The sequence below is a fragment of the Lodderomyces beijingensis genome (assembly GCF_963989305.1).
Source record: "Lodderomyces beijingensis strain CBS 14171 genome assembly, chromosome: 4".
Classification (NCBI taxonomy): Eukaryota; Fungi; Ascomycota; class Pichiomycetes; order Serinales; family Debaryomycetaceae; genus Lodderomyces; species Lodderomyces beijingensis.
In genome coordinates, this window is record NC_089973.1 from 810228 (window position 1) to 831441 (window position 21214).

The 21214-nt window shown below is 46.0% G+C and overlaps 9 protein-coding genes across 9 annotated transcripts; 4 read left to right on the forward strand and 5 right to left on the reverse strand. All coding sequences in view use genetic code 12, as the record gives it.

Annotated features, from left to right (window-relative positions):
* Positions 1 to 1234: 1234 nt before the first annotated feature.
* On the forward strand, positions 1235 to 2266 carry LODBEIA_P33960 (uncharacterized protein; the record flags this gene model as incomplete). The annotated part of the gene is made up of 1 exon (XM_066973501.1): positions 1235 to 2266. One exon carries the CDS (start codon positions 1235 to 1237, stop codon positions 2264 to 2266), a length of 1032 nt encoding a protein of 343 aa, XP_066830334.1.
* A 145-nt stretch (positions 2267 to 2411) lies between these two features.
* LODBEIA_P33970 (uncharacterized protein) lies at positions 2412 to 3953 on the reverse strand (the record flags this gene model as incomplete). Its single annotated transcript, XM_066973502.1, has 1 exon — positions 2412 to 3953. The coding sequence occupies one exon, from the start codon at positions 3951 to 3953 to the stop codon at positions 2412 to 2414; it is 1542 nt and encodes a 513-aa protein (XP_066830335.1).
* A 204-nt stretch (positions 3954 to 4157) lies between these two features.
* LODBEIA_P33980 (uncharacterized protein) lies at positions 4158 to 6503 on the reverse strand (the record flags this gene model as incomplete). The annotated part of the gene is made up of 1 exon (XM_066973503.1): positions 4158 to 6503. One exon carries the CDS (start codon positions 6501 to 6503, stop codon positions 4158 to 4160), a length of 2346 nt encoding a protein of 781 aa, XP_066830336.1.
* A 1408-nt stretch (positions 6504 to 7911) lies between these two features.
* Positions 7912 to 9093, reverse strand: LODBEIA_P33990 (uncharacterized protein; the record flags this gene model as incomplete). The annotated part of the gene is made up of 1 exon (XM_066973504.1): positions 7912 to 9093. The coding sequence occupies one exon, from the start codon at positions 9091 to 9093 to the stop codon at positions 7912 to 7914; it is 1182 nt and encodes a 393-aa protein (XP_066830337.1).
* Positions 9094 to 10419: 1326 nt separating this feature from the next.
* Positions 10420 to 11985, forward strand: LODBEIA_P34000 (uncharacterized protein; the record flags this gene model as incomplete). The annotated part of the gene is made up of 1 exon (XM_066973507.1): positions 10420 to 11985. The coding sequence occupies one exon, from the start codon at positions 10420 to 10422 to the stop codon at positions 11983 to 11985; it is 1566 nt and encodes a 521-aa protein (XP_066830338.1).
* A 653-nt stretch (positions 11986 to 12638) lies between these two features.
* On the forward strand, positions 12639 to 15026 carry LODBEIA_P34010 (uncharacterized protein; the record flags this gene model as incomplete). The annotated part of the gene is made up of 1 exon (XM_066973508.1): positions 12639 to 15026. The coding sequence occupies one exon, from the start codon at positions 12639 to 12641 to the stop codon at positions 15024 to 15026; it is 2388 nt and encodes a 795-aa protein (XP_066830339.1).
* A 375-nt stretch (positions 15027 to 15401) lies between these two features.
* Positions 15402 to 16412, forward strand: LODBEIA_P34020 (uncharacterized protein; the record flags this gene model as incomplete). The annotated part of the gene is made up of 1 exon (XM_066973509.1): positions 15402 to 16412. One exon carries the CDS (start codon positions 15402 to 15404, stop codon positions 16410 to 16412), a length of 1011 nt encoding a protein of 336 aa, XP_066830340.1.
* A 22-nt stretch (positions 16413 to 16434) lies between these two features.
* On the reverse strand, positions 16435 to 18435 carry LODBEIA_P34030 (uncharacterized protein; the record flags this gene model as incomplete). The annotated part of the gene is made up of 1 exon (XM_066973510.1): positions 16435 to 18435. One exon carries the CDS (start codon positions 18433 to 18435, stop codon positions 16435 to 16437), a length of 2001 nt encoding a protein of 666 aa, XP_066830341.1.
* A 425-nt stretch (positions 18436 to 18860) lies between these two features.
* Positions 18861 to 20552, reverse strand: LODBEIA_P34040 (uncharacterized protein; the record flags this gene model as incomplete). The annotated part of the gene is made up of 1 exon (XM_066973511.1): positions 18861 to 20552. One exon carries the CDS (start codon positions 20550 to 20552, stop codon positions 18861 to 18863), a length of 1692 nt encoding a protein of 563 aa, XP_066830342.1.
* Positions 20553 to 21214: the final 662 nt, after the last annotated feature.

A 21214-nucleotide genomic window follows, 5' to 3' on the forward strand; every position in this document is an offset into this window, starting at 1 on the left:
TTCTACCGAGAATGATTGAAATAGCTGGCAAGGCAAAGCTTTCATTCTCCGTTTTTCTTTTTTCTTTTTTAATTTTCTGTCTCAGTTGGTTATTTTGAGCCGATTCTGCTGGAGCAGTTCAACGTGTTTTACGTCATTTTCACGTAAATATTCGCTTACAACTTTACTGGACTTTGTCCATGTTTGTTTTCATTTCAAAAGAAAAAGAAATCGCCTATGTTTTTATTTCAGAGGCAACCTCATGAGTTCAAGCAACAAATCAAATTCGGAGGGGGACCCATTCAGGACGAGTTTAACATCACCAAGTATGTTTCTATTTTTCCGCCTCCACCCCATTGGTAAAGGCAACAACTCGCATCAATGTAAAGCGCTCTCGGTCTTCTACCCCTTAAAAACTTAGTTTGAACATCGTGTACTGACATATCTGAAACAACATACTCATTCACCTGCGTTTGGGTTGAGCGCAACAGTGTAGGAATACAGGGATAATATCCGCTCTCTATGGCTGTTAGCTGTGGTTAGATGATATTCTTTCAAGTGGGTGAATGCCAAACACTGCCTGTGTACCAGGTGTCCCCACTCACTTAAAAAAAAAAAAACATTTCAAGAAAATGTTGAGGAAAGAGGAGCGTTTTCGAAACATTCCCAAGGTCTCTGGCGGAAGGTTGTAGTTATAGACGCAAAAGAGCAGCTCAATTCCCAAGTCTATGCTATTTTTGTTGCAAAAGTTGGCGTATTTGCCAGCCTCTGCATTATGAGCCTCTTTTTTTTATGTTTTTTGTAGCAAATTGGCTGGAAAAAGTTGCCGCGGTTCCAAATCGGTAAATCACGTGACTTACCGGTGCTCTAACATGTCTCTTCTCTTACTTCAAGCCTTCAGTTTAAACAGTGCAAACAAGAGCAGTTGAGCCCAACAAACGAGCGAGTGACTGAAAAAGCTCAACTCCCTCAATAGCACCACGGCTCGTCCTTTTTCATCGCACACCAAACATTGTCATGCAATTTTTCACTTTTTTTTTTCTTTTTTGGTTCTCCAGATTTCGCGAAAAACACTCCGAGACTTTTCTTCCCGCGCGCAGATATCACCATCCATCCATCATCACATTATTCCGTAAGCAACAGTAAAAATAAAGCTGTTGTTGAGCCAAGATCTAACGACGCCTCTGTGCTCAATTTCCTCAACTTCCTCAATTAGTCACTTACGTTGAATACATCCGCACCACAGAAAAAAAAAATGACACCACCCCATCAGAAGCATTTCCATACTTCCAACCCGGAGGAAGCTACCGCGATCAATAGATCGCTTCCCGAATTTGCAGCAGCGCAAACTACAGACGAGGACGAGTATTTCGCAAATCACCAACCGCCAACTTACCTTCCTGAAATCGAGGAGGAGGTGCGCGGCTTTGTTGCATTTCATCAACAGACCACGGGCAAGAGATTAGCGTTGGTGACGTCGGGCGGCACCACGGTGCCCTTGGAGAACAACACCGTTCGGTTCATCGATAACTTCAGCGCTGGAACACGAGGCGCCACATCGGCGGAATACTTCTTGGAGAATGGCTACGCGGTGATCTTTTTGCACCGCGAGTTTTCGTTGTTACCCTACTCGAGACACTTTAGCCACTCAACCAACTGCTTCCTCGACTACATGACGGAACGAGACAACAAGATTGAAATCGACCCTAAATACAGCGCCGAGATGTTGAAGGTGTACCGCAAGTACAACGAGGCGCAGGATTCAAACTCGTTGCTCCTCATCCCTTACACAACGGTGAACCAATATCTATATACCTTGAAAACGATATCGGAGGCGTTGAAAATTTACCAGAATAAAGCGGTGTTTTATTTGGCTGCCGCGGTGTCGGATTTCTTCATCCCGCAGTCGCGTATGCCCCAGCACAAGATCCAGAGCTCAGCTACCACTGACGGCGAGTTGGTGATACGATTAGCGGCAGTTCCAAAGTTTTTGAGCCGGTTAGTTGACAATTGGTCCTTGGGCGCGATGATCATCAGCTTCAAGTTGGAGACGGATAACAACCTCTTGATCAAGAAGGCCAAGAGCGCATTGGAGAGGTACCACCACCAGTTGGTCATTGGCAACTTGCTCCAAACGAGAAAAAAGGAAGTGGTTTTTGTATCGCCGGGAAGGGAGGAGTGGATCAGACTCAGCGATGAGGAAATTGCAAACGGCAAGGAGATTGAAAGCGAGATGATCCCTGCTGTCATCAAGCATCACGATGATTGGATCCAAGCTTCGAAATAAAAAGGGACTGCTATCAGAGAAAAGAAAATACAGTAATTTGCAAATAGTTTCTAGATTTTTAATGTATCCTATACTTGTCTTTTTTTTTTCCAGCTATACTATGCTTTATATATTTTTATTTGTGTGTGGGTGTATTTACAGGCTTTTACAAGAAAGAAACTCCGATACCGTATTGTATTCCCTTTCTAATTGAATCGCCTTCATTGGCAATCAACGGCAAGACAAAGTTCAACTCGAATCGAGCCATGGGGTGATTATACAAAATTCCAAACCCATAACTTAGACAGTGCGACTGGCTGAGTTTTTTGAAATTCTCAGCCAACCCCACTTGCCGATCCAAAGTGACAATCTTGCCCCAATTCAAGAAATTGTGGATTTTGAAATTCGAGTCGGCGTATCTCGGTATATTGGTAAATAACGAAACGCCACCATTGAGAAACAAATCACCGCCAACAAACGAGTTCTGGTCCCGTGGCCCCAACCCATTCAACAGGAACGACCGCACATCATTAGGCCCACCAATGAAAAACCTATCCAAAATCGAGCTTGATTGCGTACGCGATGAATTTTGCAGAGTTAACGGATACAATAATCCAAACTTGCAACTAGTCAACAAATGCGAGTTCAAAAGGGGCAAGCTCCACGCCTGTTGTACTTGACTTGCAGTTTTCACATACGGAAACCTATTCCACTTTGGGAACAACCCGTTATACTCGACCCCGAATTGAAAAAACCTACCGGCAAACGGCAAATGCTTGTTGTCTCGCGTGTCGTAATGCACATTGTATCCAATTGATGATTTGATGGATTGGCCGCCTTGTTGCATGACCTCGTAGCTCTTGGACGCGTAATTGCTCAAGTTCCGCACGGAGTTCTCAACTACAACTTCGCAGTTCCATTTGGAGTCATGAAATTGAGTATATAATTTGTTTGTAAAACTCTTGCTCATCACGTTGCTCTGGATCCAATCGAATTTCCTCGAGTTGATGCTGATTGCCGTTTCCCATATATAGTTTGCATTGTTCAACACCGGTTGGTTGTAGTTGACCAAGTAGGAGCTCAGAGTCTTTGTGCCCGTGACCGCGTCAAACACCAAATTCTCCCCACCTCCAAATATATTCCGGAGCTGGAATTGAATAAACCCATCGCCTTCCCCGTTGCCTATATTGGTGCCTGTTTTGGCAAAGAATCGTTTCACGGGTATAATGTTGAACACAGGCACGATATTGATCGCACCGCCCGTGACGGTGGCAGCGGCCATAGGCTTCCTTAGCCCAGCAAAATCCATCGATCTCGTCAGCGGTGCATTAACTTGATGCGTGTTGCACAAGATTTGATCCACCACGCTCATCTTTTGGAAATTTTTCAGGACATCATCCACTCTCGATAGATAATTCTCCAAGCTGAGCACATGGCCCAGAAGCAACGGGCGAAACTGGGCCTCGATAAACGAGTCTCGAAAATGTTGAGCGTTGGTCAATTGCACATTGCGGATCTTGATTGGCTGTGTGGCATTCTCCATGAACAATTGCTCTAGATACTGTTGGTTTTGCTCTACTAGCTGGGTTTGTTTGCGGGATTGGAGCTCCGAGAGCTGTTTCTCTGCGTCTGTTAGGGACGTGTTGAAGCTCGGGTTGGGCCGGCTTATGCTTTCCATAAACTCTTCATCCTGGCTTACTATTGACATCTGCACTTGGTCGTAATGATGGTGGTGAGTATCTGACTTCCTTCATGTGCTGCAAATAAAAAAAAATTGTTCTCGCGATCTGAAAGTTTGATGTTTTTCAGAGAGAGCGTTCGAGAGGGTCCCAATACACCAGTAGAGTCCAAGTCAGTCAAGGTCAAAGAAGTCAATTAAATTCATTCAATTTACAAAAGTTCTTTCATTCATTCATTTGCTTATTTGTTGTGGAGAAGAAATGGCAACCAGTGGGATCGAACCAGCCGAGCCAGGGTTGAATAGAGCTTCCTTATTCATTACCAACAGATCAGCAATTTCGTTAACTCGCAGAGCTGAAGAGCTTCCCAAGCCTCCGCCCTTTTCAGCCTCGTCTTCTTCAATCAACAATCGAATACATTCCTTACCGGCCTCGGTTTGGAAATGTCGCCGCAAGGCATCTGCCCTGGCAAATTTTCGACCACAGCCGTAGGGCTCGCCGTTTTTCAAGAACCCTTTACATTGGTATTTTTTCTCACCCGAATGTAGATCTTCGTGTCTTTTCCTATCGTGTTGTCTCGCAAACGCCTTGCCACATTGGCTGCATATAAACGGCCGTTCATCGGTATGGGTTCGTAGATGGGATTTTAAATTGTACGGCCGAGTAAATCTCTTTTCGCATAAATGACATGCGTAAACGCTAGGATGTTTTTGAGTTCTTTTCGACAATTGGTTCGGCAGAGCAAGTTCCAACATTTTCTCTCTAGATGAAATTTGCGATGACCTGCTACCTCCATCGTCTCTCTCATCACCATCATCACCATCATCATCATAATCGTCCTCCTCTTCCTCGTCATGGTCATCACCACTGACACTGCTACTGCCCCTGCCATTGCCATTGCCATTGCCCCTGCCTCTTGAGCCTTTGGAAGATCTTGAGCGCGGTCGTGGTGAAAGACTAGGCGATGATTTCGATGCATGGCTTCTCCTTCGGCCGCGTCGTATAGATTGATGCTCAGGGTTGAGCAAATCTTTGCTGCTCTCTTCATTGGTTTCGTTGGATTTGAAAGGCATGAGTTGCTCGTTGGAGACAAGTAGATTGTTTCCCGATTTCGACTTCAGTTCACTCACCGAGTTGGATCTAGATAACTCGTGAACCGAGGAATTGGCGGATGAATTGCTGAATAAAGAAGGGGTTCTTGCAGCGACATCTTCTGGGGCCTGGTGAATAGAAATTACAATATTGGGCGATTCTGGCTGATCTTCAGCAGGTTGGAAATTTTGTCTATTTTCAAAAGACACTTGGTTGTTATAAGTGGACAAGTTGTTCTCTGTTAAGAGTTGGTTGCCCACGTCTTTTAACGAGTTATCAAATTGGGGAGGAGCTTTCTGGGGTTTGAAATTGTTATCCGACTGTTGTGGCGGGGTGACTGTAATGTCGAATTCAAACTTGGCTTGCGGACTGGGGAAATTGTACTTGCTATTGTCAAAAGTGTCTCCCTGTGGAGGTTGCTCGTAATTCGCAATTGTCTGTGCGAATCCAAAATTGGAAGTTTGAGCAGCATCGTCATTTGGAGCCTTGAACCGCAACTCTTCAAACAATTCTCCGCTTCTGCCAGTTTCGTTATTCGACTGCCACGCGCTGGCCATGTTCATATTTGCCAAGTTGGTCGAGCTGATAGAGCCACCCAACGGAATCTCATTGTCGTGGTAGCCTCTATTAGTGTTGTTGTTGTTATTGTTGTTGTTGTTGCTGTTGTTGTAATTATCAAAATGTTGCTGTTGGAGATTTGTGCTCGAACCACCACCGCCGTGCTGTGAGCCGACTTCGGAGTATGCGGTGTTCACCACTGGAGGAGCCAAATTGTTCTGGCTAAACTGCGATGCAGCGTCCAAGTATGGCGAGCCAGGTTGGGAAAAGTTGTCGGAGTACACTGAATGAGCAGAATGGCTCAGCGGACTCAAGTAATTGTTCGACGCCCTCACTTGCAAAAATCCTTGCTGTTGGAAATTTTGCTCACCATGTCCTAGACCATGTCCTTGACCATGGCCTTGTCCCTGATCTTGGCCCTGATTTTGTACCTGTACCTGACCTTGGCCCTGGGAATATGGACTAGCTTGGGATGCAGGCGAAAGAAACTCGGCATTGCCAAATTGCGGCAAGTTCCCCGCATACAAGGAGATTTCAGACGCATTATCGTGAAATTGACGCTCTTCATGACTCGTGAAATGATCGTTATCTATCGGATAGCCGATGTGCTGGTAAACGTTCTGCACGGGTTGCGGACCCATGTCTCCCGGAGCTTGAAACATTGGCTCGTCCGCCTCATAAAAATTGGCCTGTCGCAATGGCTTGGTGACGACTTTCTCCCCATTAAAGACTTGAAACTGTGCTTGTTGCGCAAGCGGAAACTGGCCTCCTTGCGGGAAATCGTCAAACGGTTCCATCTCCAACATCTCCTGGTTGAGCTGTGCCTGTTCAGTGGGGTAGTTTGACACATTGAATGTCGGCGGCGAAAGGTTGAGCACGTTATATAGCTCTTCATCCTCCTGCGGTCTCGAGGGGGGGTTTCCGGACATATCTCGTGACTTTGCCAATCGGCCAAAAAAAAAAAAAAAAAAAAAAAAAAGAAAAAAGGAAAAAGGAAAAAAGTGTCCTTGGGCTACTCCTGGATGAGCAAATAACAAAGGAAAAGCGTAAACTCTTTGGGAAGTTGTGGATTCGCTAGCTTCTGAATGCTGTGGGTTGTATTTGTAGAATTATCACTGTTGCTAATGATAGATGTATCGCTATGGGTGCGTGCACGTACGAGGGGAAGGTCGTCAACTATATTTTTTTTTATTGTCGGACGCAAATTTGAGACACTGGTTCCCGAAACAAAACACGACACTGGCGAGATGTGCTACAGCTTAGTCAATGCCGATTGAATTGAAGTTGAATTGAAGTTGAATTGAACTTGGCGATGAAAGTTTTTTGGCAGTTCAATTGATCTCTGGATTCGCGTTCAGGAAGAGATGTTGTTTATCTTATACTCCCCGCGTGTTTGTGTGTGAACTGAACTGAACTGATCATGCAAGATCATGATGGTAATGCACCATCGGCCGGTAAAATTCGTCTCCAGCTCTCGCATCTAGCGAGGATGTCAGTTTGCAGCCGTGAAGATCCAACAAAATGATCAAATAAAATAAAAGTAAAGCCGCTATAGGCTTCCGCTCTCGATAACTTTCAAGGTATGAAGGGCTAAAAAACAAAGACAAACAAAACAGCTTCGTCTGGGAGCTAAACTCATGCCGTGCGTTTGCTCAACGTCACCCGCCGTTTTCTTTTTGAATCATTCAGGTTTGTTCTTTGCATGTCTTTGTTTTTTACCCTCCCCCCTCCGTCCGGGGGGCGCAGCTCGCTCGTCGTGGTGTCCCACGGCGCGGGCGAAAAAAAAAATAGACAAAAAAGAAAGAGAGAGATCAGGAACGCATTCGGGCCTGTTGCGAAAAGCTCATCGAGCTTCTCTCTCTCCACTGGCTCTTTCCAAGAGGCATTTCACTTTTACTATTAGTTGTATTACTTTGACCTGGTTTGTGGTAAGGCGACAGCCAGGAGCGTTTTTTTTTGTTGTTTTTTGCTTTATCCTGTTCCTCTGCTCAATGAACAAGACGGGTACCTTTCTCCGAAACTTTCGGCAACCTCGGCTCGTAACCGGTTGTCTCTCGCTTCGTTGTGGTATAGCTTCTACGAGTCATGGCTGTAACTTTTTTTTTTTTCGCGGGGCTGAGCTTCGTCTTTCCTTTCCCAACTCCTCCAGTCCAATGCAAGACGCTGTCACTTGCTCAAAATTACGAAATTTGTTTTGCAACCGTAGGGCTGTGTGTGCTTGGAGGGGAAGGGCAGTAGATGACCGATGGGCAAGAGACCTAGATCGAGCCATACCGGCTTTAAAATTACGGACATGTTACCTCTTTATGTTCAAAAAAAAAAAGAACATAGAGCACTTTATGTAACATCCACATCGCATACAACATGCCAAACGTCCGGGGCAAAAGTTTTAACCTTCTCAAGATGGGTGACATGGCTACCTCCAAAAGCTGCGCTAATCTCTTCTTTCAACTCTTCAAAGTCATCGACATGGACATTTTCATGCACGTGAACTGTGGCTTTCGTGGTGGACTTTTCTCTCACCAAGCTTAGTGCCAGTTGCCAGCTGGGTCTCGAGGTTGGCAACAAACCTAAATTCACATGCTTGATGTTGAGACTGCCAGGAGCCACCACCAGTGCAAGCCGCGAGTGAATAAACTCGTTACTCTCGAGAAATACGCATGCATCGAGGTCCAGGAGATCTTCAACTTTGAAAACGTCCGAATCTCGATGATAGATCTTGTACCGGTACCCGGCATGGCTCAATGCTCGTCGAAAGCCTTCAATCGACCAAGGATTGATATCCCAACATAAAACTTTGGCGCCATTGCGCAAATAGCTCAATGCAAAATACCCGATGCCGCAATAATAGTCGACGACGATATTTCCTTGCAAGTTCTTGCAATTATCCAATATCCGTTTCTTTTCCTTTATGTTGCCTCGCGAGAACATTGTATATCGCGGAGCCCAGGTCTGGTAGACCCCATTCTGCACCACATGGCACCAAAACGCATCTTGGAAATCGGCCAGGGTCGGCCTGTGGTCCATAGCAAGGTCGGGACCAAAGTCGCCGTAGAGCGGCACGATGTTGAACGGCCTCCTCATCACATCGGTCTGTACTATCGGCCGGTTAACTGCCAAATGGGTGATTCCACTCGTGCCAAAGAGCTCCAGCTGGTGCTCGAGAACCTTCTCGCAGAGCTCGCGCGGCCAGTGTTTCTGCTCAATGTTGGCGTTGAATAGGATCATCGGCGGATAAATGGACCACTTCTTCGGGACCTCAAACACCAAGGGCTCCCTTTTCGCATGGCAGTACTCTTGAACCACAGACTTTAGCGTCCGCTTGCTTGGTGGTGTATCGGTGTAGAAGCAATGGTCAAACTCGAGCAAACCGTCAGCGAGGTCGGTTAACAACGTAAAGACTGAAAAGACCCCATCGTTGTTCTCAATCTTCCTCAGTTTGTTGAGCCAGTTGTTCTCCTCTAGTAGGATTTTCACCGGCTTCAACTGCTTTGGGTCTCTGATTAAAAGTTGAATCATCTCCTGGTTTTGTCTCTCATCGTGGGAGATGTGTCTATGAATCAGACAAAAAAAAAAATCCATTCGAGTCGGACATTTTTTTCTCCCCCCCCTCTCTCTCTCTGTTTTGCAACAACGGCAGCAACAGCCTAAAGCAATAATTTCATGACCATTTCATACAAAAACTCACCTGCAACAGGGAGAAGAAGAAAGGGTGGTATCTATATCCTCGAAGGTGCTCCGTACAATTGTGGAGTCTTTTGAGAGGCAAGTTGCAGACAAGTTTGTTTGCTTTGTCTGCGCCTAGTGCTCCTCCCAATCCTCCCTTCCCCTCTCCTTGAAGGCAAAACACGCCGCACGTAGTGCGGCGTTTGACATTTTCCCCTCTTGGACTAGTCGCGTGGAAACTCTTACCAGGTGTCGTAGGCAAAGAGGCAAAAATCTCCAGAGCTAAGGAATCGACGGTGATTGGACGCAGAGCGGCGACAACCAACCTGATACAAATCTTCAAGCTCGTCCAGAAGATCCAGGGGGTGTACGTTTTTTTCCCTATTTTTGGAAGAATCTGTTGTTTCGGGAATGTTGAACAAGGCTGGACCAAAGCTCTTGATCAACTCTCCACAGGAACAAAAAAAAAAAAAAATTACTGTGAACGTAGAAGTTGGTGACGAACTACGTTAAACCTCTCCTCGGGTCATCTGAAGGGGGGGGGGTGCGGGTGCTACATCCCTGTTTTCTTGCCATCACTCTCCCCCCTTCCCCTGCCATGTCACGACGGTGTCCAAAAGTTTTCGTCCATACCTTGGAAGTGAACCCAAGTGGTGAATCCTTTTTTTTTTTTTTTTTTTTATTTTTATTTTTTTTAAAATTTTCATGAGATTCTCAACGACGAAAACCACGTTAACTTTACTTTACTCTACTCTACTTCACACACATACCCTATCAAACAAGGCAACCTCGACAGCCACCCTTCGCTTTTTTTTTCTTTTTTGTTTTATATCTACAGCATCCAGGTACTTCGAGTGGGTCTTATCAAAGTCAGCAAAGCAGTAAGCTCAATTTTTTTCAATTTTGTTTGTTAAAAAAGTTACTGCGAGTCCCCAAGATCAGTAGTGACTTCCAATCTGATACGTCTCAGTGATTTTTTTTTTTCCCAAGTTGCATCTTTGCAGACTCAACAACCCATTTTTTCTTCCAATCAGCTTCCGGCTTTAATCAGCTTCCAGCTTTCAACAAACACAAATAAGAAAGGGTGTTTAGACCCAAGTGCTTGTGACTTGGCTTTATATTTCTATACGCCCAACCCAGTTTTTTTTTTTTTTTTTTGTTTATAATCAGTCCCAGAAAATGTCCGAGACAGATGCAAATCAGGCCGTGAATGATATCCCCGGCGAGCCAGTTGAAAACGCAAGTGCTGAAGAGAACCAGAATCAGGAAACAGTTGCACCCGACCAGGAGGCCATCCAGCAGCGATGTAGCAGAGAGTCGTCCAAATCCTCCGAGGATATCGGCGCTGTTGCCCCAGCCTCGGCCGTGAATGGCGGACGCGAGATATCCAACACGATTTTATACGTGGGCAACTTGCCCAAGTCGGCCCCCGAGGAGCAAGTCAGCGAGTTGTTTTCCGTTGCCAAGCCGATCAAGTCGATCAAGTTGTTGAACGACAAGAACAAGCTCGGCTTCAACTACGCCTTTATAGAGTTTGATGATAACCAGGACGCCGACATGGCGTTGAGCACGTTGAACGGGAAGTTGGTCAACAACTGCGAGATCAAGGTGAACTGGGCCTACCAGTCGGCAGCAATCGCCGGCAGCAGCACCTCCGAGGAGCCTTCGTTCAACATCTTTGTGGGAGACTTGAGCTCAGAAGTGAATGACGAGGCCCTCAAGAAGGCTTTTGCCAAGTTTGGCTCTTTGAGACAAGCGCATGTGATGTGGGACATGCAAACTTCCCGTTCAAGAGGCTATGGCTTTGTTACCTTTGGTGCGCCCGAGGATGCGGAAAACGCGCTCCAGGCGATGAATGGCGAGTGGCTTGGAGGCAGAGCCATAAGGTGCAACTGGGCGTCGCACAAGCAAACGGCCAATAGTATGAACAACAGTGGTGGTAATGGTGGTGATGGCAATGGCGGTGGCAATGGCGGTGGCAATGGCGGTGGCAATAATGGTGGTGGCAATGGTGGTGGCAATGGATTATTTGGCCAGCAGTTTCAGAACCAATACGTGAACAACGGCTATAGGAACAACAATGGACAATCCAACCGTTATTCAAGCAACAACCGCCAGTTCAGACCTTACTACAACGGCGGCAACAACAACAACAACAACGGCTACAACTCGCAGAGAAACTTTAGCAACGGCGGCCAGTTTCCTCAGCAGATTATAAACAATTCCCCTTCGAGCGGCCTGCAGTCGTCCCTACAGCTGCAAAGCTCGGGCATGAATGGAATAATGATGCACAGCCTTGGCTCCAACAGCAGCCTTACTCAAATGGGCACCAATCAGTTTGGTGCGCCCGGTGGGCCCGTGAGCAATGGCGCTCAGCAGAACAACAATATAACCGTCATGTCTCCCCAATCGTATGACATTGTGTTGAGACAGACCCCCTCTTGGCAGACTACAGTTTACTTGGGCAACATTGCCCATTTCACCCAGCAGCAGGAAATGATCCCTTTGCTCCAGAACTTTGGGTTCATTGTTGACTTCAAGTTCCACCCTGAGAGAGGATGTGCCTTTGTGAAGTACGATTCACACGAGCGAGCAGCATTGGCCATAATACAGTTGGCTGGCTTCAATTTGAATGGCCGGCCATTGAAATGTGGATGGGGTAGAGAAAGACCCCAACAGTACCAGAACGCACCAAGAGGTGGCTCGCAACAAGGTGCAGCTCCATACGGGAAAGGTCGACCTTGAACGAGGCAAGAATTGGAACAGAAGGTGAAAAAGTTTTTCAGATCAGATAGCTTTTGGTAATATAAATTGTAACTAGTACATTCTGGGAAGAGTTTCTTTAATAAAAAAACAAAAAAATAAGGTGTGCCTGTTTTTTTTTATGAATTTTTTCAAACTCCTAAATAGCCGTCCCTGACTCTGAGTCCTAGCCTTGTACTGATCTGTGGTTGTTCATGTAGACCCCCCGTTCCATGTGCCCATATTTGACCATGTTCTGATAGTGACAGTGACATTGACACTTTCTTTGCCATTCGCGACATCAAGAAAACCTCTCTATCCCCAAAAACCCAAAAGCCAAAAAGCCAAAAATAAAAAAAAAAAAAAATTCAGCATGGAAGTCGAGTCTTTAACAATCAGATTTCATTTCAAAAACCAAGGAAAGCTTTGTGGACAGACCATACTCTAGCGGGGCTGAAGGACAATTCAATCAAATTTTCAAGCTATTCAAAAAACTTCAACAAGCGCTGATTAGAAAAAGAGTCTAAGGTTTCCAGGTTCCTTCTTTTGCATTTTTTTTTTTTAAATAAAAAATCTTCCACTTCAAATCGGGGCTGATCGGAGCATCATCATCGACTTTGCTTCGACCCATCACCAACCCCCCTATTTTAAGATACATGTTCATTTCCAAGAAAACAATTTTGTTTATCATAGTTAATTTTTCAGTATTTGCTCAACTCATCAAAGTGTCGTTCTTCAAGCCTAATAAGTTCATTGCTGCATTATCAACGTCATTCTTGGTATTCATCTCGATCTATTTTATTTCCACCACGTTTACCCTTCCAAATACCAATAAAGACTCCGACGATCCACTCGAGAAGAGCAGCCTCATCCCGTTCAACATCCCCCAGGCAATACACAAGATTATGAACTCGCGATTCTCGAGAGCAGGCGCCAACCGGTTCGGCTCTAAAAAGAGCAAAGAACACAGATTTGCAACAAAGAATGGGGGAGAAGTTGGAGGGCTCAGTAATGATGGAAACACGTGCTTCATGAACTCCGTGATACAATCCCTTGCATCTTCTAGGCAATTGCTCAAGTATATTGACTCATACTTGTACTCGGAAATCGAACTTGAAACTTTAAAGGGCACGGGCGAGAAGATATCCATGAAGTCCAACCAGCCAAAGCCAGAGTTGACCTTCACAAACGCATTAAAGGACCTCTTGGATAGCGTCAATGGTAAATACGGATCGCGAGGTAAAGAGTTTACTACAAAGCAGCTCCTCAACAGAATGCCCAATGGACCCAAGCAGAATTTTTTCAGTGGGTACAGCCAAGAAGATGCCCAAGAGTTTTACCAATTGATAATGAACCTCTTGGAAAAAGAATTTAAAAAGATGAGTCTCAGTCGACTTCCGACACCAGAGCCCGAAGAGAGCATGGAGGAGCAGAAGAAGAAACAGGAGACAAAATACGTGGATGCACGCAACTTGAAGGAAATCATATCGGGGTGCAACAGGTTGGGCAAATTGGGCACCGTTTATGTTCCTGCTGCGCAAGTTGACCCTAACTTGGAAGATGCCGAGCACAAGGTTGTGCCTTTGGAATTGATCACACCCGTGGATGGCATCACAGCGGAACGAGTCGGGTGCCTAACATGTGGCGAGTCAGGAGGCATCCGCTATGCCGTGAATAGTGGGTTGAGTTTAAACTTGCCCACGGGCCAAACTTATTATTCCAAGTTTACGCTTCCGCAGCTATTAGACGAGTGGATTAAACCCGAGACAATCGACGACGTCAATTGCAACCGGTGCGGTTTGCTTCAAACCCAGGATCTACTCGCAAGCAAACTTGTGGAGTTGAAAGAGAATCCGGTAAATGATAAAATTATAGAAAAGATACAGGTGCGATTAAGAGACATAGAATTAGAATTGTCAAAGAAGCAAGTGACGGATGAAGCATTTGAGAAACTCACCACCAAAAACCAAATCAAAAAGAGCAAAAAGACAAAGCAGATTTTTATGGACAGGCCGCCTCCTTTGCTTAGTATCCATATAAACAGGTCGCAGTTTGATCCAAGGACTTATATGGTTGTCAAGAACGGGAGCAACGTCACGTTCCCGGCTGTGTTGGACTTGTCAAAGTACATTGTGGAGCCCAATGAAATAAACACAGACGCAAGGTTGCATTTCCGGAAACAGGACGAAGCTTTGAGCCAGCGTTTGCTTCGAGAAGCGCAGGTTGCTGAAGAGGCAGAAGACGAGGACGAAGAAGGAGAAGAAGCGCAAGAAGAAGGTAAAGAAGGGGGCGCTACTCAGGACGAGACCGCGTTTAAAGCTCGTTTACTGAGTAGTGGGGTATCCACAGCAACAGCAACAACGTCTGCAACTCCAGTGGGTTCCGATCCAATATCGTCGCCAGCTGCTACTACTACCACAACGGATCCTCGACTTTTGTACAACTTGAAAGCAGTCATTGTACATTACGGTACTCACAATTACGGCCATTACATCTGCTACAGAAGATTGCGTGGCACCTGGTGGAGAATAAGCGATGAAAACGTGTATGTTGTCCGGGAGGAAGAAGTATTAGGAGGCCAAGGCACATTCATGTTGTTTTATGAGTACGATGACGGTGTCAAGGAAGTACTCCAGGAGGTGACTGATGACGAAGAGGAGGAATCGAAAGAGAATGAAGCGGAAAACGAAGGCATGGATCGCTTGTCTGGTGCGTCGAATGAAACTACGAATTCAGTAGCGTCGAGTCCCGAAGGAAGTGAAGCTGGCGACAATGAATTGCATGAAGAAGAAGATGACGCAGAGGAAGAAGACGAAGAAGAAGAGGAGGGTTTTGAAGATACCGATGCAGCAGTTGACTCAGTTGCCACGACTGAAGTCCAAGCCGAAGCCGAAGCCGACGCTGATGCCGACCACAATATGGCCTCTTCACCTGCATTATCACTGAAGCCTATGAGCGACATTGTTGTAGACGACGACGAGTTGAGCGACGACCATGCCGATGAAACGGAATTCAATGTCGCTGAGGCGCAAGTGCATTTATAAAAAACATTTTGTGTATATTACCCATACATCCATTTCAAAATTAGAGAAGTTAGATTAATTTTTAGAGCAAAGGGAACACCTCGAGAGACATTAACGTGAAAATGTTCTCTTTATTAAGCAAAATCTAGCACTTGGGAAATGAAACCACCCAAGAGTTCCCCCAATTGCATTTCCAGAGCGAATCTATCCATTGGATCTTTTGTAGATTGCCCCGAAACTGCAAAAGAGATGGTGGAGCGTGGTCTCCTCTCCCCATCGATTCTGCCCTTGGCAGAAAAGCGCGCGCACCAATTCTCTCCGCGATGATCATCACGACCGCGCACCATCCCACCATCCACCAGCCAAGACCAAGGCCACCCACCACAACCCGCAGCCATGGCCCACAAACTCAAAGGCAAGAAACTCTCATCGAAGGGCTTGAAGGGGGCACTAGCAAGACACAAGCTCCAAGACAGCATCGACCAGAAACTCTCGCGAGCAGCAGAGATCGAGTCGCAAAACCAGCAAAACAAGTCGAAATCAATCACCTCCAAAAAACCCAAGTCCTCCAATGTCAACACCAACCCATTACGCGGCTTCAATCCGTTCCAAAATGAAAATACACTCTTGCTCATCGGCGAAGGAGATTTCACATTTGCGAAATCTCTAATCCTGCAAAACTTTATCCAGCCGCGTAACCTCATCGCGACAAGCTTGGACTCGCGCGATGATCTCATCTCGAAATACCCGGGCGTCCAGCACACCTTAGAAACATTACAATCAAGTGGAGTCAGGTTGATGCACGAAGTAGACGCGACTGACTTACCGCGAACATTGCATTTGAAACAACAGCGTAAAAAGCAAGCAAAGTTGTTTCCAGATGGCACCCAGCTCGATTTCATCATGTTCAACTTCCCGCATACTGGGCGTGGAGTAAAGGACCAAGATCGCAATATCCGCGACCACCAAAGATTGATCTTGCTGTATTTCCAAAATTGCAAACTGGTTTTCGAGATGGTTAATTCGGGTGTGGTTGCCGTGGCGAAGGATGATTTCGCGGGGTATCACGACACAAGCATCAACGCGGGCGCTGGGGATGATGGATTCGGAAAGGGGAAGATCATCTTGAGTGTGTTTGAAGGAGAACCGTATAATTCCTGGGGTGTTAAAGTCATCGCTAAGGACCAGGGCTACAAAGTGATGAAGTCGGGCAAGTTTGAGTGGGGGATGTTCCCCGAGTATCATCACAAGAGAACTAATAGTACGCGAGATACGACTAAACCGGCAGCGGAACGCAATGCTAGATTATATGTATTCGAGAAAAAACCCACAGACGCAAAAGACAATCACCAAAACAAGAAGAAGAAGAAGAATCTGGATTCAGATTCAGATTCAGATGATGAATAATTTTTCTTTCGGTTGCTAGTTTCTATGCCGGGTAGACACGACGACAATTGTCAATAAAGAAAATCTCATGCGTCAATGGGTCCTTGACTTTACCCTGCCGCAATAGCTCGTTTCTAGTCAGCAAGTACTTGTCATTGGGCGTGAGGAGCTTGTCAAAGGGGTATATGTTGCCGTTGGGCAATTTGAAAGGTTCCAGTGATACGCTGGTGATTAGCTGCGCATAGGGTAGATTTCGACTCAATTGGAACATTTCCGGTGAGCACGCAGGACAATTGTTGACTTTGCCCAAGAGCTTGTAGTATTGATCGGGCCCTCTCAACTTCGTGTTGGTGAAGATCAATTGAGTCTGTTGGTGAGCATGTTGCGCTGCGCTAGTGGAGTTGTTGTTCCTGTTGTTGTTACTACTGGCATTGTTATGATTGTTGTTGTTTCGAGGAGCAATCAACGAGAATGGTACTGAAGGACGAGTCGATGCCGACGACGTCAACAGCGCTTCTATCCTTTCTTCCGATGCAAGCAAGCTTGGGGTGGGCACTCTAAACCTCGTTGGTCTCATAGATGAACTTGTTGGTAGTGCTGGTGCTGGTGCTGGTGCTGGTGCTGCTGCGGGTGCCCGATCATCGTGTACTGGCTCCGTGTCATTTGCCGTTAGGTACTGGTTGCTCGAATATGACGACGATGATGGGTCTACTGCAGTCTCGATCGCGGCTTCACTGGTAAACACTGTATTGTCGTAGTTGTAGTAGCACGATTTCGTTTTCAAACTCGATAAACCGGCAGATAAATAAATGAACAAGGGGTAGTTCTTGGTGATGCCATACAAGTCAATAAAATTCTCGATAAAACACTGCGCCAAGCTTTTCCACCGTTCGTTGGACAATAGTTTTTGGTACTCGCGGAAATAAGGATGTTGAAGCATCATTTTGTTGGTAAAAGGTATATTGCCTCTGCCGTCTCCAGTCATACCGAGTGCCTCGTTCATTTTGGCGTCGAAATTCTCCAACGACCTGAAAACTAGCAACCCACCCAACCCTTTCAATTTTTCCAAATTCATCAAATGGTTATCGTGTTCTCCACTCTGGGGCTGATAATTTTCCTTATTGCCATAGCTCGATAAATTCTCTCTTGAAAACTTGATGGCTTCATTGATATCGCCCTTTTCGATCAAAGTTAAGAATTTGCAGTAGTTGATTTCAAATTCTAAATTCGAGTTGTTCTTCTTTAACTGGGCTTTATTTTCGCCAAACCAATTGACAATAAGCGACAAGTCGTGCTTGGCAATGATGGAAAGGAAAATCTTGTTGAAATCGAGTAGTAAGTCGTAGTCTATCAACTTGAGCAATTTGGGGTTGGTCTTGGCCAAACTGTTGAGCAAAGTGATTCCGGCATTTTCTTCATTGGGGTCAGTCAGGTAGTTCGATTTGATCAAGTAATCAACAATTAGCAAATTGGCCTGGTCGCGAAACCAGCTGATCAAATGCAGATTCTTCAAATCCAACTCCTTATCGTCATCATCATCATCGTCATCATCAACAACAACAGCAGTAGCACCACCACCACCGTTACCGCCATCGTTGACAGCGACACCTGCGCCATTTTCATCGCCACCGCCACTGGCACTGGCACCTCGCGAATTGCCATTTCTTCTCTTCTTACCGGCATCGCCCGCCAGTTTCTTCTTCTCGGTGATTTTGCCAGTAGCGCGACACATCAAAGTCAACTCGCACATATTCTCCAACCGCGCAATCAACCGACTCCGATACTCTTCATCGCGCTTGACCAAGACCTCCAATTTGCGCTTGAAAATCTCAAAGTTCTTGACCAACTTTTTGATCATTTCAAGCTTGATCGACTTGGACATCGATTCATTCTTCTTTATCTTGACTATGTCCTCACTGAGCTGTTTCTTTTGCTTTTCGATTAGTTTTTGGATCGACTTGAAGTTCTTCTTGATTAGCTCCACGGGGATCTGGAACTGGGTGTGGTGCGTCTGGATTTGGAAATCTATGGTTGGATCCGTCATTGCTTAGGGACAAAAAGTGGATACGAAATGCTGGTGGCTACGGATGAATAGATGTGTTTGGCTCGTGGGTTTAAGCCCTCGTGGCTCTCTAGAGAAGAGGAAGGGGTTGGTGTAAAGGCGATTTACGGTTAACCTTTCACATTTTGATAAGGGGATGGTTGCATGGTTGATGTAATGCGGAGCAGCAACAGGTAAAAAAAACCGCGCGCTACCACATGCGCCTCATGAGAGCCAAAGTTGCAAAAAGCCACAACTCGAACTTGAACCAGGCGATTCAAGAATGGAACGGGAAGAAACAGGGCACCATGGGAGACGTAATTAGTAAACTATTTCTTAGTCCAGGATTTATCCACTATCTAGACAATTAAACGCTTTGAAAATTCAAAAGGGCAATCAAAAAAAAACAAACAGAACGTAAACACCTCTCAAGCATAAACAGCAGCGCTGCTAGCCTCTTCATTAATCTTTAAGTTCTTTTCAACCAGCTTTGCCAAATCAGCGTTGGCCGAGTCTTGCCTAGTTTCTCCCTCTTTCCAGGGTGAGCCTTGATCGTTAGTTTCTTCAATGGCAACGCGCTGCTCTTTCAAGCCGTAAAACAACTTCTCCAACTTGTCACCGCCAACAGTCTCGATCTCGCCCACAAACACGCCATCGTCAATCAAAGGGTCGTATCTGCCCCCGGGGAAGAAACCCTTTAACCAATCGATATATTGTCTGGCCTCGTATTGGTTGAAATAATGGAAAAACAAGGAATCGCCACGCTCAGCAACCAATTCATCTTCCCATTTCTTTTGTTCCTCCACGGGAGGCAACTGGTGCCTGCCCGACCATACCCCGGCCAACGCCGAGGAACTCGCCTCGATGGTGTGGAAATTCAACTGGGAAACCGTGATGCCCACAGCTCCCAAAGTGGGATCAACTTGTGAAAACGTGTTTAAATACAATCCACCAACACGCGACAAGTTTCCCGGGTTAACCAATTGAAGATACTCTTGGTCGTTTTGGAAAAATGGGAAATGGTAATGGTAACCCGTTGAAAATAGAACCTTGTCGAATTTGCCATTGGTGCCATCGCCGAAATAGAACACGCCCGTTTGCGGGTCAACTCGCTCAATGAGTGGCTTGGGGTCAATCCCCTCGGAAACGAGCGCGTCATTGATGTACTTGAACACCAAATGCTTGCCTCTCTTGGAGTTGGTGGTGGATTTAGCTACTGGCACAACGTACTGCAACACATTAGCCGTTGAAATCCCGCCACCAACAACCAACACGTCCTTATTCTTAAACTCATCCGTGGTTCTAAACGACTTGGCGTGGATCAATCTATCGGGGAAATTGACGTTATACTCTGCCAATCCGGGAATATGCGGGATATAGGGAACAGTATAATGGCCGTTGGCAACCACCACCGCGTCAAACTCTTCACTATACCACCTGTCCTCGTGGTGGCCCAGATGCTCATCATTGTGGCTCTCGCGAACGCTAACCACCCATTTCCCCGTTTGATTATTCTTGACTACACTCTCAACGGTGGAATTCACCCTAATAAACTCACCTAGCTTTTCCCTCTCCACAAAAGCACCAAATCTAGCCAGTAGCTCCTGCTGGGTCAAAAAGGGGAAAATCTTGCGTTGTTCATCAAAATATTCCTCTTCAAGCGGCAAATAACTAAAACGGGTGAACCGTTGGGGGATATTGGTGTATAAAAAGGGGAAAACTCCCGACCTGCTCCACCTGAGCTCATCGGCCACCTGGCTTGTTTCCTGGACAACAGGATCAGCCAAGGTCCCGCCAGTGACAACATCTTGGCGAGGACGTATATACGAAGGATCACTATATTTCTCAGTATTCAATATATCTTGAGGCGGGATATCTAAATCCGCGCGCGCACTATAGGGTGCCCAGATGCCACCAGCATGGGCTTTTTGTTCAAAAACTACAACTTTGCCAAATGCCGGATCCGTGCTCCTGGCAAAGTCCAGCTTGCTCGGTTGCGTTTGGTCTCTCACGAGAGTGGAGGTCCCGTCTTTGTTGGTATGGAGGAACTCGTAAAGTGTCGAAAGGCCAGCTGGGCCCGCGCCTATGATAGCCACGGAATCAATCTTGGGAAGTGACATGACTTATCAACCTGTGGTTGGTGAATGATTGTAAAAAAAAAAAAAAAAGAAAAGAATACGTAGGATCAAACATGGCTGGGGGGAATTTTGAGCCAATTTATATCTACCGTGATCCACAGATCCACAAGGGGTTTCGAGTGAATACGTGTATCTGTTTATCAGTGTGTGTGTTCATAAAAAGAGCAGGGGATGGCGGGATGGCTTGAGAAGTGTGGCGTCTTCCCAGTGGGTCTGTGGGGGTTGAAAGATAAACCATGAAAACAAAAAAAGTAAAAAATTGAGTAATCGCAGTGGTGTGATGTGTTATAATGACAACCACTCACCACAGTTTTTGCCAGTAGCCACTCGCCAGTAGGGTTGTGTTTGAGCCTTGCCGTGGCGCTTGACTGGGAGGTGGAAGACCATTTTTGTCCATGGCTGGGGAAGAGACAAGCGACGTATCGACAATGTTGCAAAAGATGGAATGCCGTGGGGATATTTTTGATGGCCAATCACCGCGATGTGCTTTCACGATGGAAACAAGGCCAAAAATGGAGGCGACTTGTATTTATCGGTAAGACTCTACCCGTGATTGACTCTGTTAGTAGATATGTACTGTTATCCGGCATTTTCAGGAATACTGTGGATTCAACCAGGTTGAGATTTTTGCGCTTAGACCAGCT